Genomic DNA, 16,176 nt, shown 5'->3' with positions numbered 1-16,176 from the left:
TAGTTGATTATTCTTATCCCTCCTGATGGCACTTAAAAATGAAGAAAGAGATATTGCATACCCTATTAATCTCCTTTATTTTTAATTTTGAAGGCAGTATTTATAAACAAGCAAAAGGCCCCAGATAAATGCATTCTGGGCCTATAAGTAGTATCTGTAAAATCTGAATAATCGCCTGTGATAATTCAATCTAAACGTGTCCACGGCCAACAGGCTCTGGGCTGCCGGGAGCGTCTGCATCGTGAGTGTCTTCGCTCTCTGTTTGGCCATCAGGCCCTGCAGATGCCCTCATCTCTTTACACCTGTAAATGCCAAACGTTAGGCTTCCAGGAGCAAACAGTCCTTTACAATAACAGTCAAACAGGTTTGTCACGGCACTAATTGCTTCCACGTGTACCTGGGTTCACGGGCTACACCGTGCCTCAGATTTATTATTAGCATGTCAAGGTTTTCTATGTCGTTCCATAAGAGCTGGGAATTTAGGGCCCCCCCTTTTTGCATAACAGGAAATAGTGCTCGGCTCCTGCAGATCCCTCCAGGGAGCCGTCAGCCCAGGCTGGGAGGGACAGTTCTTTTCCTTGCGCCCTCACTGAACGCTCTCTGGGCTCTGGGACGTCCTCCTGCAGACCAGCCTGGTGTGGGGTGACCCCTGGGACAGGCTTCTCCTGACCCTGCTGCAGACCACCTTGGGGAAGCTCTGGCGGAGGGCCGCCCTACAGCGCGTCGTAGAGGTCGTGGTCCACGGTGGACTGCGTGTGCGAGGAGCTCGGGGTGTCGGCGGGGTACAGCTGCAGGACCCCGCAGGGCTGGCAGAGCGCCAGGGGGCCGCGGCAGGTCTTGAAGAGCTGCACGATGTACTTGCGAAACTTCTCCCCCAGGAAGAAGTAGATGACGGGGTTCAGGCAGCAGTGGACGAAGGCCAGCGTCTCTGTGGCCTGGACGGCGTAGTCCAGCTGCCTCTCGAAGGTGCAGTCCTGAAGCAGCTCCAGCTCCACCAGCGTCTCCAGGAAGAGCACCACGTTGTAGGGCGCCCAGAAGCCCAGGAAGAGGACCACCACGGCGAAGACCATCTTCACGGCCTTGCTCCTCTTCTCGCTCTTGCAGCGCTGCAAGGCCCTGACGATCGTGGAGTAGCAGAACAGCATGACAGCCAGCGGCACCACCAGCCCCAGGATGTTGGTCTCCAGGGAGCTCAGCACCTTCCACGTGGTGGAGTTCACCGAGAACCTGGCCCTGCAGTAGGTGTGGTTGCGCTCGGTGTAGCAGGTGCTGAACAGGAGGCCGGGAAGGGAGGCGAAGATGGCCACTGACCAGGTAGCCAAGCTGGTGATGACCCCGTAGGTCAAGGTCCTGGCTCGCAAGGAGAACACGGCGTGCACGATGGCCAGGTACCTGTCGATGCTCATGAGCATGATGAAGAAGATGCCGCTGTAGAAGCCCACCAGGTACATCCAGGACACGAACTTGCACAGCCCCAGCCCGAACACCCACTGGTCCGCGGCGTAGTAGCCCCAGAACGGGAGGGAGAGCACGAAGAGCAGGTCGGAGACGGCAAGGTTGAGCAGGTACACGTCGGTCATGGACCTGAGCCGCTTGTACTTGAACAGCACCAGGACCACCACGGAGTTCCCCAGCAGGCCAAAGAGGAAGACCAAGGAGTACAGGGGGGGCAGGAAGAGCTTCCCGAAAGCCTTGATGCCCTCTTTGGTGCAAGGCTTGGGCATACTCTCGTACGCATAGTAATTGCTATAAATGCTCTCGTCCACGGTGGTGTCTGTGAGATCCGTGGGGTTCATTATTTTTTTAAGTCTGCAGGCTCCTCAACCAGAAGAAGCTAACGGGGGAAAGCACAAACCAGAAAGAGCAAAGGTAAAGCAGATGGTGTGAGACACACGGCACAGCTGCGTGCGGTTTCGTCCCCACGACCTTCCCCACGCGGAGGGACACATGACACAGCTGCATGCCATCTCATCCCCATGGCCTCCCCCACACAGAGGGACACACAGCACAGCTGCGTGCCACTTCATCCCCACGGCCTTCCCCACGCGGAGGGGCACCTGGCACAGCTGCGTGCCGTCTCATCCCCACGGCCTCCCCCATACAGAGGGACACACAGCACAGCTGCGTGCCACTTCATCCCCACGGCCTTCCCCACGCGGAGGGGCACCTGGCACAGCTGCGTGCCGTCTCGTCCCCACGGCCTCCCCCATGCAGAGGGACACACGGCACAGCTGCGTACCATCTCATCTCCACCACCTTCCCCACGCGGAGGGGCACTGCAGCCGGCTGAAATGACCCTGGCCTTGGACGGGGTGCAAATGCCAGCCCTACCGCCTCTGGCACCCTCACGCTCCTGCAGGGAGCTCTCCCCTCTCATTGTGAGGGTCGTAACACCGCCTGCTTTTCTTGTTTGTTTATTCTGTGGGGCCAGTGCTGTAGCTCAGCAGGTTAAGCTGCCAGCTGCAACACCAGCATCCAGTATCCAGAAGCACTGGTTCGAGTCCTGACTGCTACGCTTCTGATCCAGCTCCCCACCAGTGTGCCTGGGAGAGCTGCAGATGAGCCCCTGCCACTCACTTGGGAGACCCGGATGGGTTCCTGGCTCCTGGCTTCAGCCTTGCCCAGCCCTGTTCATTGCAACCATTTAAGGAAGTGAACCAGTGGATGGAAAATCCCTTTCTCTGTCTCTGTCTCTTGCTCTCTCAGATATGCCTATCAAGTAAATGAAAACAAATCCTTAAAAAAAGACTCACTTTTTTATTTTATTTTTTTGACAGGCAGAGTTAAACAGTGAAAGAGAGAGAGACAGAGAGAAAGGTCTTCCTTCTGTTGGTTCACTCCCCAAATGGCCGCTACGGCCAGTGCGCTGCGCTGATCCGATGGCAGGAGCCAGGAGCCAGGTGCTTCCTCCTGGTCTCCCATGGGGTGCAGGGCCCAAGCACTTGGGCCATCCTCCACTGCACTCCCGGCCCACAGCAGAGGGCTGGCCTGGAAGAGGAGCAACCGGGACAGAATCCGGCGCCCCGACCGGGCCTAGAACCTGGTGTGCCGGCGCTGCAAGCGAGGACTGGCCCAGTGAGCCGCGGCGCCGGTCACGACTCACTTCCACACACAGAATCCTACCAGAGTGGAAGTGAGGCTGTGAACTCTGGAACAGGCGCACTGCAGCAGAAAGAAGCCCCTCCCCAGCGGCAGGTCCCGCCCGGCCCACACGTTTCTCATAACAGACCCAGCACTGCCCGACCCCGGACTCCTTCTTACTGCTTTCCCGGCACCCGACCCCTCCACGTCCAGAATCCACACCCAGCCCTCCTCCCCAAAGGCCAGGCTGTGCGCTTCCCAAGACACGGATCTCGGTTATTATGCAGATGGATTCTGAAGGCCTGTTGCATCACAGGGTCTCCAAAAAAAGTTTGTTAAATTTGTAGAATTCTATTCTTCCTCTACCGTTTCACCAGTGAAATTAAAGGAAAACACAAGGCAAAAGAGCCAGAAGTTCCCAGGAAAACACGGGAACAGAGCCAGGGAGTGTTCAGGATCATCCCGCAGGCTGTCCTGAGCGGAGAGTCGCGACGGAAGCAAGAAGCAGACAATACTGCACTTTCATCCTTAGTAACTCATCTTATTTGGAAGGCAGAGAGAGAGAGAGAGAGAGAGAGAGAGAGAGAGAGAGAGAGAGAGAGAGAGAGAATGAATGAATCTCCCAGCTGCTGAGTCTCTCCCCAAATGCCCCGACAGCCAGGGCTGGGCTTAGCAAGCCTGTGGAGGGCTGGGTCCCAGTGACCTGGGCCATCAGCCACTGCCTCCCAGCATCCGCTCGGCAGGCAGCTGGAGTCAGGAACAGCGCCAGGACCTGAACCCAGGCACTCCCACATGGCGTGAGGGCATCCAGGTGGCACCAAACAACTGCCTCAGGTCTGTAACTGTTTTTCTAAATGGTTTGCCAGTTTCCTTTTTAAAAGGTCTATTTATTTTATCTGAAAGAACATGAGAGATGGAAGGAGAGAGAGAGAATCTCCCCCGCACTGGGTCAGTCCCCACATGCCTACGAAGCCAGGGGTGCGCCCAGAAAGCAGGAACTTCTGGGTCTTCCACACGGGTGTTAGGAACCCAAGCACTGGGGCTCCATCTGCTTTCCCCAGGGACATGAGCAGGAAGCTGGATGGGTGGCAGAGGCAGGACTCAATCCCAAATACTCTGATACAGGGCGCAGGCCTGCCAAGCTGCGGCTTAACCCACTGCACCCAACCTGCCTGCCTGCCAAGTTCGTGATTCTGGGGAAAACTGTGCATTATTTGGCGCACTGGACTTATGCCGCACACGTGCAGGGAGAGAGGACACCTCATGCAGGCGACAGCAGGGGCTGCGGCACAGCAGGTTCAGCCGGCACCCTCATCCGACTCCCTGAGATTAAGTCCCAAGTACTCGTGTCCCTGCCACCCATGTGGGAGATCCACGTGGCATTCCAGGCTCCCGGCTTCAACCTGGCCCGGCCCGGGTATTGCAGGCATTTGGGGAGTGAACCAGAGGATGGAAGATGTGTGTGTGTGTGTCTCGCCCTGGCTGTCGCAGGCGTGTGCGTGTGTGCGTGTGTGTCTCCCCCTCTTTTCTCTGTCACTCTGCCTTTCAAATAAATAAAAATCAACAACAGCAGCATCAAAAAAACGAGTTTTACCCTACCTTCTTGGAACCTCAGCTCTTTAAACAACAACAAAAAAGTTCATGAAAATGGAATTCAAGGTTTATTTTGGTACCAAAAAAATTGATATCTATCAATCTGAGCTGAAAAGTTTAAGTAAATTGCGCATTATGGAAAAGCTACGTGAAAAGCTACGTGTGGAGTTTAAGCTTTTTGGCACCAAAATAAACTTTGATTTCTACTTTTCACCAACGTTTTGAAGTCCCTTATGTGTTTCTGCCCCTCGGAGGAGGGCTGGGAAGACCTGTGTGGACGGGGCTTGGAGCCCCAGAGTGCAGCCGCCGAGAGCCGCCTCCGGTCCACAGGTGCCTGGGCCCTGGCGGTGGCCCCCTCCCCACCTACCTTGCTCTTCGGAACTGGCTCTGAGGAAGGTCTGGTAGGCAGTGCCAGGCTTGCCGGAGCAGCAAGTGCTGAGACAGACAGGAGTCTTTGAAGGCCATGTGGTTTCCTGTGAGCGCAGGCTGAGTTCACAGTGGGGTTTTTTTTTTTTTTTTTTTACTTGAAAGGCAGAGTTACAGAGCGAGAGAGGGAAAGAGAGAGAATGCGAGCGAGCTTCTGTCTGCTGTCACTCCCCCAAATGGCCATAACAGCCAGAGGGCTGGGCCAGGTAAAAGCCAGGTACCTAGAAATCCAACTGGGTCTCCCCACGTGGGTACAGGGGCCCAAGCACGTGGGCCTCCGTCCACTGCTTTCTTGAGTGCATTAGCAGGGAGCTGGACAGAAGTGGAGCAGCCGGGACATGATCCGGTGCCCACGGGGGATGCCAGCATTGCAGGCAGAGGTTTAACCTACTGCACCACAGCGTAGGCCCCAGAACCTCCACTTTCTTATCTGCAGACAGGGGTGACAATGACTGAGGGCTGTGGCAGGACGGAATGACCGCCCGTGTTTAAAGCATTGGGATAGTGCCTGGCACATACGGGGCTCAACAGTGGCACTGGAAGCGAACACTAACAGGGTGGACACAATGCACAGGACCAGCTTCCTCTGTTGTGACAGCTCAGGCTGGCTTAGCGCCCTCAGCCATCATGGAGAGCCCAGCGAACGGTTTGGGTTAGACTGGGTAGACCATGTTCAATCTCCGAGTCAGTGTTCAGGCTAAATGCTGGCCTTGCGTTTCCAAGGCAAGAGGCTGACCTGGGGAGGGTGCACTCCCAGCACAGGCAAACACCAAGGAGGTTTCCCTTGGATAAGAGTTTCAAATGCAACACTCAAGGGAAAAAAATCCCACCATTCCATAGGTGGAAAAACAGGAACCTGGAGGGGGGAGATGGGAGATGCTTCCCGCCAGGAACACGGCCAGTGGGAGACACAGCTGGGCCAAGGCCCACACTGCAGACGGCCTCACGGACAGCAAGGTGCACGGGGCTTGATTTCTGAGCACCGAGCAGAGAGGAGCAGACAATGAAAAGCCCTGCCCTGCTGAGACCAGGTGCCTAGCACAGCACAGTGCTCCGGGGACCCAAGCCTTACTTCCACACCAGAGACCTCAAGGTGCCCCCTGCAGGCCGTGCGTGCAAACCAAGCCACAGGGCCGGCCTGTCGGAAATGGGGAGTGGGAACTCCCCATGCCTCCAGAGGAGCCCGGTAGGGGAAAAAACCCCTCAGGAAATGAGAGCGCCACCTAAGGGGGCCTTGGCCTAGGGAATGGGGGCTTTCAACAAGGGAAATCTCAGGCCAGCCCTTCGGGCTTCCCCTGCCTTGGCGTCCCCAGAGGCCTCTGCGTCTCTCTAGTGCTGGGTCCCCTTTTCCTCCAGCTCTGGCCATTTCCTGAAGCCCCACATCAAGACTCTGTCCCAGGTCTGCTCAGCATTAGTGCCTCAGGGCTGAGGGCGGGGATGCTCCCAGCCCCGCAGCCTCCCCCTGCCACGGGTCATTGCGGAGGGGGAGGTGAAACTGTCACCTGCCAGGACTTTCCAAGATAAGTGATTCCTCATAAACTTCGTTTTCATTGCAAACCCAGTGGGCTAGCTGCTGCTTGCAACACTGGCATCCCACTGGAGGGCAGGTCTGAGTCCTGGCTGTTCTAACCCAGCTGCCTGCTAATGTGACCTAGGCAGCAGAAGATGGCCCAAGTCCCTGGGCCCCTGTCACCCACTGGGAGATCTAGTTGGGAGTTCCTGGCTCCTGGTTTCCATCTGGCCTGGCCCTGGCTGTTGCTGGCATTTGGGGAGTGAACCAGGAGATCAAAGATCCTTCTCATGCACTGTCTCTTCTTTCCTTTCTGTTGCTAAGGTTCCAGATGACTAATTAAAAATAATAAAGAAACCCAGGGCCGGCGCTGTGGCGCACCAGGTTAATGCCCTGGCCTGCAGTGCCAGCATCCCATGTGGGTGCCAGCTCAAGTCCTGGCTGCTCTACTTCTGATCCGGCTCTCTGCTATGGGCTGGGAAAGTGGTGGAGGATGGGCCAGGTCCCTGCATCCATGTGGGAGACCCAGAAGAAGCTCCTGGCTCCGGATCGGCGCAGCTCCAGCCATTGTGGCCAATTAGAGGGTGAACCAGCAGATGGAAGACCTCTCTCTCTCTCTCTCTCTGCCTCTCCTCTCTGTGTGTAACTCTGACTTTCAAGTAAATAAATAAATCTAAGAAAAGAAAAGAAAGGAGGGAGGGAGGAAAGAAAGAGAGAGATAGAGGGAGGGAGGGAGGGAGGTAGAGAGATAGATAGAGAGGTAGAGAGATAGAGAGATAGAGGGAGGGAGGGAGATAGAGAGGTAGAGAGGTAGAGAGGTAGAGGGAGGGAGGAAGGGAGGAAGGAATCCAAAATCAGTTCCTGGGTTCCCAGCCCTTCTCATCTCTAAAGCCAGAGGTGGAACATCTCTCTCTTCTGACCGCCTGCTGGCCGTCAGGCCCACCCAGATAATCCAGGATAATCCCCCTGTTTTTTTTTTTTTTTTTTTTTTTTTTTTTTGTTTTTTTTTTTTGACAGGCAGAGTGGACAGTGAGAGAGAGAGACAGAGAGAGAAAGGTCTTCCTTTTGCCGTTGGTTCACCCTCCAATGGCCGCCGCTGCAGCCGGCGCACCGCGCTGATCCTGGCAGGAGCCAGGAGCCAGGTGCCTTTTCCTGGTCTCCCATGGGGTGCAGGGCCCAAGCACCTGGGCCATCCTCCACTGCACTCCCTGGCCATAGCAGAGAGCTGGCCTGGAAGAGGGGCAACCGGGACAGAATCCGGCGCCCCAACCGGGACTAGAACCCGGTGTGCCGGCGCCGCAAGGTGGAGGATTAGCCTATTGAGCCACGGCGCCGGCAATCCCCCTGTTTTAAAACCCTCATTTAACCACACCTGCAGGAGTTCTTTCACAGGTTCTGGGGAACTCTGTAGAGGCATCTTTAGGGGCCATTATTCTGTCTTCTATTCACATTCAGTTATGGTGCTGATCCTGATAGAAAACTCTTATGGAAGTTTTCTGATACACGGTAGAGGGTGCAGCAGGTTGTCCAAAATTAGAATTGTTGCTTGAAAGCTCGAATCTGATCACTGCCAACAAGCACGGCCAATGACAGTGTCCACACCATGTCTGCTACATACCTGCTTGACTTATCACCGAGTGTTAGTTACTGTCTCAAGTAAAGTGGAATTCCTTGTGAATTCAAGGGAATGAGACCAGAATTGGTAAAACTGGTTCTGGAGTGGCTGGCTTTTTAGGACAGTTTGTCCAAAGATCCCAGCAGCTTTTTACAAAGTCAGAGAAAATAACAGAGTAAACAATACAAAGTTATTGGGACCACAGTTTTGATATGATGGACAGGGTCTCAGGGACCCACCCCAACCCCAGGGACCAGTGGGGCACACTTGAACAACTGCTGCTTCAGAGAAACAGAGGTCCCAGCAGATGGCGCACGTGCAGCAGCGTTTCCCAGTCTACCAGGACCAGGCTTCGGAAACTGACTTCCTGGTATGGAAACTAACATGGGCTGCTCCACTTCCCATCCTGCTCCTGCTAATGTGCCTGGGAAAGCAGAGGAAGATGGTCCACGTCCTTAGGCCCCTGCATCCATGCCAGAGACATGGAGGAAGCTCCTGGCTCCTGATTCAGATTGGCTCAGCTAAGCCGTTGTGGCCATTTGGGGAGTGAACCAGCGGATGGAAGACTTTTCTCTCTCTCTGCCTCTCTCTCTTTCAAATAAAGTAAATCTGGGTCTTGGGCCAATGCTCCCACATGGGATGCCCATGTCCAGACAGCAGCTGAGCCACCACATCTCCTCATTTTCCTTCCTCTGTATGGAACAGCAGTGCACTGAGGAAAATTTCACAGAGAGAACACTCGTATCTACTGGAATTCAGCTTGTATGCAGTCTTAATGCTTCTCGGTTAAGGCATTTTTCTATTTTACAGAGAAAAGATTTTGAATTTTATTTATAAAACAGCAAGCTCTAGTGATGACTACCATGGATGATCCTGAAAGCCATGAGGTCCAAGAATGGATCAGAGGTGCCAGCGCTGTGGCGTAGTAGGGTAAGCCTTTACCTGCAGCACCGGCATCCCACATGGGTTTGAGTCCCAGCTGCTCCACTTCCGATCCAGCTCTCTGCTGTGGCCTAGGAAAGCAGCAGAAGATGGCTCAAGTCCTTGGGCCCCTGCACCCACGTGGGAGACCCAGAAGAAGCGTCTGGCTCCTAGCTTCAGAACAGCTCAGTTCTGGCCATTGCCACCATTTGGGGAGTGAACCAATGGATAGAAGATGTCTCTTTCTCTCTTTCACTACCTCTCTCTGTAACTCTTTCAAATAAATAAAATAAATCTTAAAAATAAAATAAAATGTTACACATTAAAGCCTTATCTTAAAATTTAAGTTAGGGCTGGCGCCGCGGCTCACTAGGCTAATCCTCCGCCTTGTGGCGCCGGCACACCGGGTTCTAGTCCCAGTTGGGGCGCCGGATTCTGTCCCGGTTGCCCCTCTTCCAGGCCAGCTCTCTGCTGTGGCCAGGGAGTGCAGTGGAGGATGGCCCAAGTGCTTGGGCCCTGTACCCCATGGGAGACCAGGAGAAGCACCTGGCTCCTGCCATCGGATCAGCGTGGTGCGCCGGCCGCAGCGCACCAGCTGCAGCAGCCATTGGAGGATGAACCAACGGCAAAGGAAGACCTTTCTGTCTGTCTCTCTCTCACTGTCCACTCTGCCTGTCAAAAAATTCTAATAAAAAATTTAAGTTATACTAAAGCTTAAGGGAAAATGAGGCCAGTGCTATGGTACAGGGGGTTAAGCCAATGCTTGCGACGCCTGCCTCCAGTATCAGAATGCCGATCCCAGTCCCAGCTGTTCTGTTCCAGTCCAGCTTCCTGCTAATGTGCCTGGGAAGGCAGCAGAGGGTGGCCCAAGTACCTGGGCTTCTGTTATCCATGTTGATACTAGAATTGAGTTCCTGGCTCCTGGCTTCAGCCTGATGCACCCCTGGCTATTGCAACTATTTGCAGAGTAAACCAGTAGATGGAAGCTCTCTCTCATTCTATCACTCTTCCTCTCAAATAAATAAATAAATCTTTTTTATAACTTAAGGGAAAACTCTAAAAGAACAAAATATAATTTTTATATAGAAGGAAAAAATCATAAAGAATAAAACTGATAAATAAATCAAAAGTAATCACTACCTGGGGCCATTGCTGTGGCGCAGTAGGTTAATCCTCCACCTGCGGCACCAGCATCCCAACAGGCGCTAGTTCAGGTCCCGCCTGCTCCACTTCTGATCCAGCTCTCTGCTATGGCCTGGGAAAGCAGGAGATGGCTGAATTCCTTGGGCCCCTGCACCCATGTGGGAGACCTGGAAGAAGCTCCTGGCTCCTGGCTTTGGATCGGCACAGCTCTGGCTATTATGGCCATTTGGGGAATGAACCAGTGGATGCAAGACTCCCCCCCCCACACACACCTCTGTAACTCTGCCTTTGAAAAAAAAATAATAAATCTTAAAAAAAAAAAAATTCCATGAGTGCTGGGGTGGGCACTTGGCACAGCAGTTAGGATCCCACTAGGGATGCCTGCGTCCCATTACATGAGTGGGTCCAAGTCCTGGCTCCACTTCCAATCCCAGCTTCCTGCTAACGTGCACCTTGGGAGGCAGCAGGTGATGGCTTAAGTCCCTGGTTCCCTGACACCCATGTGGGAGACCTGGATGGAGTGCCATACTCCTGGTTTCATCTCGGCCCAGCCCTGACTACTGTGGGCATTTGGGGAGTGAACCAGTGATGAAAGATCGCTCTCTCTCTCTCTGTGTCTGTCTGCCTGCCTGCCTTTCAAATAAGTAAAAATAAAATAAATTCCCTGAATGCAAAGGATTTTGCTTCTTTGGCAACTTCCCCATCTCTGGTACCCAGAATAATGTCACACGCAGGGGAAGCACTCAAAGTTACTTGCCAAGTTAATATCTTACACAAATTAATGTTGTTAGTCTTTGTGTATTCAACTGAGAGACAGGGAGAAGGTGACAGGCAAACAGAAGGGAGAGGCTCCCATCAAACAGGAAAGACATTCAAGGCTTCAGTAATTGATGAAAAGTATCAAAATCTAGTTCACTGCATAGGAAATACAGTGAGTAATAAACGAGAAATAATGTTCAATATTCCTAGTCGAAGAACAGAGAAGGAAAACCAGAGGCACTGTTTTACCCCATCACACTCTCACGTGTCGTCAGAGGTAACAGAAGTCACACTAACAGCACAGGCATTTGCACAGTGGGTGAGACGCTGCTCCTGCGTCCCAGATGCGTGTGCCTGGGGCTGAGCCCTGGCTCTTCTCTGGACTCTGGCTTCCTGCTAACAGCACCCTGGAAGGCAGCAAGTGATGGCTCAGACAGTTGGAGATCTGGATTGGGCACTGGGGAGGGAACCAGCAGATGGAAGCTGTCTCTGTCTCCGATCTCTCTTTGCCTTTCAAATAAAAATAAATCAATACATGTTTTAAATCACACTGATGATATATCATGGCACATTCAGTTTGCATTTCCTTTTAAAAAAACAGAGAAAGCACAAAAACCTGCATGTGTAAATGTTACCACTGGGTATGTTGGAAGACTAACAAATGCAATTCCACAACACATGAACCATTTATAGTCTTGAATGTTATGCTTATGAAGACTACGCAGTGATAAATGAAAATGGTGGGATAGCAAATGCGAGTAGGCATGGCATAATTTTATTACACGATCAAAACTACTGCACACTGGAGTGCCTGGGTGCGAGTCCCAGCTCCACGCCCCATTCTAACTTTCTAATAATGTGCACCCTGGGAGCAGCTGGCATTACTGCACAGGAGTTAAGCCACTGCCTGCAGTGCCAGCATCCCATATGAGCACTGGTTCGAGTCCTGGCTGCTCACTTCCAATCCAGCTCCTTGCTAATGTGCCTGAGAAAGCAGTGAGAGATGACCCATTGCTTGGCCCCCTGCACCCGCATGGGAGACTTGGAAGAAGCTCCTGGCTCCTGGCTTCGGATCGGCCCAGCTCTAGCTGTTGCAGCCATTTGCAGAATGAACCAGCGAATGGAAGACCTCTCTCTCTCTTTCTCCCTTCTCTCTGTCTCTCTCTGCAACTCTGTATTTCAAATAAATAAATCTTTTTAAAAATTGCCAAATCTGGGCTCTGACCCTCTAGTTGTGACCCATGTAGCTTCCTACTATGTGAGGAATCCCCCAATTCCTCCACACAGACACGGGGGAGAATTGCAGCCAAAGGCACTCTTTGTTGTGACTATGCAGGACTGAAGCAGCCCACCCCCACCAGACAGACAGCTCTAGACACCTTAGCTTCCTACCTCTTCAGTCTTAGAATTCATTTTGGGGCAAAGAAGCCCTGCAGAAGTGGGCCCTGCCTAGCTTGGAGGACTCAGGACACGCAAATCAAGCAGCGAGCATGGCTTAAGTGCTTGGGCCCCTGCTCTTGCCTTCAGCCTGGCCCAGCCCTGGCCATTGAGGCCATTTGGGGAATGAATCGGCAGGTGGAAGACCTCTCCCTCTCTCTGTAACTCTGCCCTGCAAATCAATAAAATAAATCTTTAAAAACAGAGAGAAGAGCGCAATCTTACCCTTGCAGCTCTGAGACTCTGTGGAGGCGGCAGGTGGCCGAGGTGACAGAGTGTGGAAGTGCCCAGTGATCTGCAGCTGCCATCTTTTCTGGTCTAGGGTAAGAAGTGAAAAACCTGTTGAGAAATTATGGCGCCACAAGGAGCCCTGTAACAGGGCCCTGGACTAGCAGACACGGCTTCCCCAGATGCCACTGCCATTCCCTAGTAGGGGACCCCCTTTCCCTCCCCTTGTCTCCCCCAGCCTCCTTCAGCCATTTCCTGAAGCCCCACATCAAGACTCTGTCCCAGATCCGCTTAGCATTAGCGCCTCAGGGGGGACCTCGGCCTGCCCCCGCCCCAGGCCCCTGGCTGGGATGCTCCCTCCAGTGTGCCACGGGCCAGTGTGGAGAGGACGACAGGAAAAACGAAAAGACCAAGCATTACTTTGTATCCATACTGCCACCTGGCTCTACTGTGCCATAGTAGGACTTGCCAAGATCATAGGTGATACTTGATGCAAAATTAAATGTTTTTAACCAGAAAAATGTTTTTTAATATTAATGGGATTTGAAAATGTCATGTAAAATGGATTTTTCTCTCTCAAGATTTATTTATTTACTTGAAAGGCAGAGACACAGAGAGCAAGCGAGTGAGAGAGAGGGAGAGACATCCACAGAGAGAGAGATCTTCCAACTGCTGGTTCACTCTCCAAATGGCCACAATGGCCAATGGTCTCCCACATGGGTGCAGGGCTTGGACCATCTTCTGCTGTTTTCCCAGGCACATTAGCAAGGGGAACTGGATCGGAAGTGGAGCAGCTGGGACTCAAATCAATGCCCATATGGGATGTCAGCACTGCAGGCGGCGGCTTTACCTGCTATGGTAAAGCCATACTCCATATTGGCGTTACCTAACTCCATATTGCCGGCCCTTTTTCTTTCCTACAAATATTTAAACTTCATGTAGTGAAACACCAAACGATACTGCACATTACAAGAAGATGTGTGAGCGTGCACACGGTGTGCCTGTAGCAGGTTAGGGTGCAAACATGGTAGCAGTTCCCCCTACAGAAAGAGCTGATGGAGTAAGCTCCTCTAATAAACGTAGCCATGGTACACAGGTGTCTGCAATGGCAAGCCCAGCTCCCCCAGCCTGGGCTGGACTGGGCTCGGCCACTTGCTGAAATCCCCAAGATGCGCCTATTTCACTCTCTTGGCTTATTAGGGAGGAGAAAAGGGAGAAGTGTTGTGCTCAACTCCTGAAGCCGACAGGGAGCACTTCTGCACAACACTGGAAAGTAGGGCTGCCTGTGCGAAAGATCGTCATCCAAGCCACATCATCTAATTTTAGAACCATTTTTTTTTTTAAAAAGATGTATTTATTTACTAATTTATTTGAAAATCAGAGTTAGAGAGAGGGAAAGGCAGAGAGAGATCATCCATCTGCTGGTTCACTCCCCAAATGGCTGCTACAACTGAGGCTGGGCCAGATCGAAGTCAGGAGCCAGGAGTTTCACCCAGGTCTCCCACCTGGGTGCAGGGGCCCAAACACTCGGGCCATCTTCCACTGCTTTCCCAGGCCACAGCAGGGAGCTGGACCAGAACAAGAGCAGCCACAACATGAACCGGCGCTCATCTGGGCTATGCCACAACACCAGCCCCAAGAACCTACCTTTAACAAACTATAAAACTGATTTCAGAACCATGAGAGCGAAACAAGAAAAATACATTTTTGTGTGTGTGTGACTTATATCACTTATTCATTAGCAAAATCTGTGTGAATCAATTAATTTTTACAAACAAGGGAATAATCAAATTAGAGACCTGGTCTTTAAATTCACTGTCTCATGTCTTTTTAATTGCTTTAGCTTCTTTCAGCTTCTCAAGGAGTTCCTGTTGCCTCCAGAGTTGACTGCCAACCCAACCTCACTGCCACACCCTTGTCAGTACACCAAGGCCTCTCATGGGTCCTGGGCCATAAAGGCAGGCACTCACTTTTCACTTCTAACTTATTTTACATCTAACATTGAAATTCGGAAGCTCAAAATTAGTTTGGAGGATCCAAAGAGCAAAACCATTTTTAAGTATGTGGAAAAGGGGGCCAGCATTGTGGCAGAGCAGGCTAGTCCACGGCTTGTGACAGTAGCATCCCATACCACAGTGCTGGTTCCAGTCCCAGCCACTCTACTTCCCATCCAGCTCCCTGCTGATACGCCTGGGAAATCAGCGGAAGACAGCCCAAGTCCTCGGGCCCCTGCACCCACGTGGGAGACCCAGAAGAAGCTCCTAGCTCCTGGATTTGGTGAAGCCCAGCCCTGGTCATCATGGCCATATGGGGAGTGAACCAGTGGATGAAAGACCTTTCTCTTTCTTCCTCTCTCCCTAAATAACACACATACATAACACATCTTTAAATACAAATATAAATACATCTTTAAAAAAGCTATTACATTACATATTAAATATTGGGTTAGGTCAAAAAAATCATTACTATATAAGTGATACTGGCAGAAATCTGAAGTCCATTTCAAATAATTATTACACCAAAATTATAGCAATATGGTGGCTTTCAAAATGTGGTCCCCGCAATCCTGAGGGGCTCCAAGATTCTTCAAAGGGGTCTGCAAGGTCAAAGCCACTTTTGTACTACTAAAGGTACTGCAGTATATAACTTCGATTTTTCTTTTTCTCTAATGGCTATGCAATGAAATCTCCCAGTGGCTACGTGATGTGTGATTCCAGTGGTTTCACCCCACGATGCTTTTGCACTATTAACACAGATTTCAACACGAAAAAAAAAAGTCATCTTAATATTCTTATGAAAATGGTTTTGGACTAGTAACCGCTCTGAAAGCACCTCTGGCCTCTCCAGAGACGCCCACAGGACACTTTGGAGACTTCAGTGTAGGGTGATGCATCCTGCCAGCAGGTGGCAGCAAGTATAGCAAAGCCTCTTCAAATAGTGTTGGTCACAACTGGACACTGCAACACTAGAAACACTGAAACCACCGATCAGGTGATCACTTTCAAGCCTGCATGCAAGAGTCGTTGAAACTGACTACATATTTGGCCACAAACGTCTATATCACAAAATTCATTCTTAGGCTGTTTGTGCTGCTATAATAAAATACCATCGACTTAGCATCAGCAGTTGATTTCTGGGCTGGGAGATGCAAGATGAAAGCACTGGTCCGGGGCCGGCGTTGTGGTGCAGCAGGTCCAGCCGCTGCTTGTGATGCAGTTAGAGTCCCAGCTGCTCCGCTTCTGACACAGACACACAGAAGCCACGGCCCCCATCATAACTCGCCAGCCTGACATGACTTCCCTTGATATTTTTACCTCACTTCCCATCACTTCCCCTTTCCTCTCTGTACTTTAGCCTTTGCGTCAAAGACACCAGGCGTGCTGCCCCCTTGGTGTTTCCTGTTTGAGTACTCTTCCTTCAGTGGTGTGTGTGTGTGTGTGTGTGTGTAGTAAGCTCTCCCATT

The 16,176-nt window shown here is 51.9% G+C and overlaps 1 protein-coding gene across 10 annotated transcripts in view; it reads right to left on the bottom strand.

Moving 5' to 3' along the window:
* The window catches only part of CCR4 (C-C motif chemokine receptor 4), a 51,535-nt gene that overhangs the window by 21,870 nt on the left and 13,489 nt on the right, over positions 1 to 16,176 (bottom strand). Inside the window, exons 2-5 of one of the 10 annotated variants that reach the window (XM_089331227.1) lie at positions 12,711 to 12,803; positions 10,287 to 10,401; positions 9,168 to 9,238; positions 54 to 1,834 (exon numbers count right to left, since the gene is read on the bottom strand). In XM_089331227.1, the coding sequence (XP_089187353.1) occupies positions 714 to 1,796 (1,083 nt within the window). In that variant the 5' untranslated portion in view covers positions 1,797 to 1,834; positions 9,168 to 9,238; positions 10,287 to 10,401; positions 12,711 to 12,803 and the 3' untranslated portion in view covers positions 54 to 713. Of the gene's footprint in view, positions 1 to 53; positions 1,835 to 5,041; positions 5,182 to 9,167; positions 9,239 to 10,286; positions 10,402 to 11,297; positions 11,559 to 12,710; positions 12,804 to 16,176 lie in introns of those variants that run through there. The other 9 variants (XM_089331225.1, XM_089331226.1, XM_089331228.1 and 6 more) reach the window with 9 other exon arrangements.

The sequence above is a fragment of the Oryctolagus cuniculus genome, chromosome 4, assembly GCF_051225735.1.
Source record: "Oryctolagus cuniculus isolate XC-2025 breed Fujian yellow rabbit chromosome 4, ASM5122573v1, whole genome shotgun sequence".
Lineage (NCBI taxonomy): Eukaryota > Metazoa > Chordata > Mammalia > Lagomorpha > Leporidae > Oryctolagus > Oryctolagus cuniculus.
This window is presented reverse-complemented; position numbering and strand designations above follow the sequence as displayed.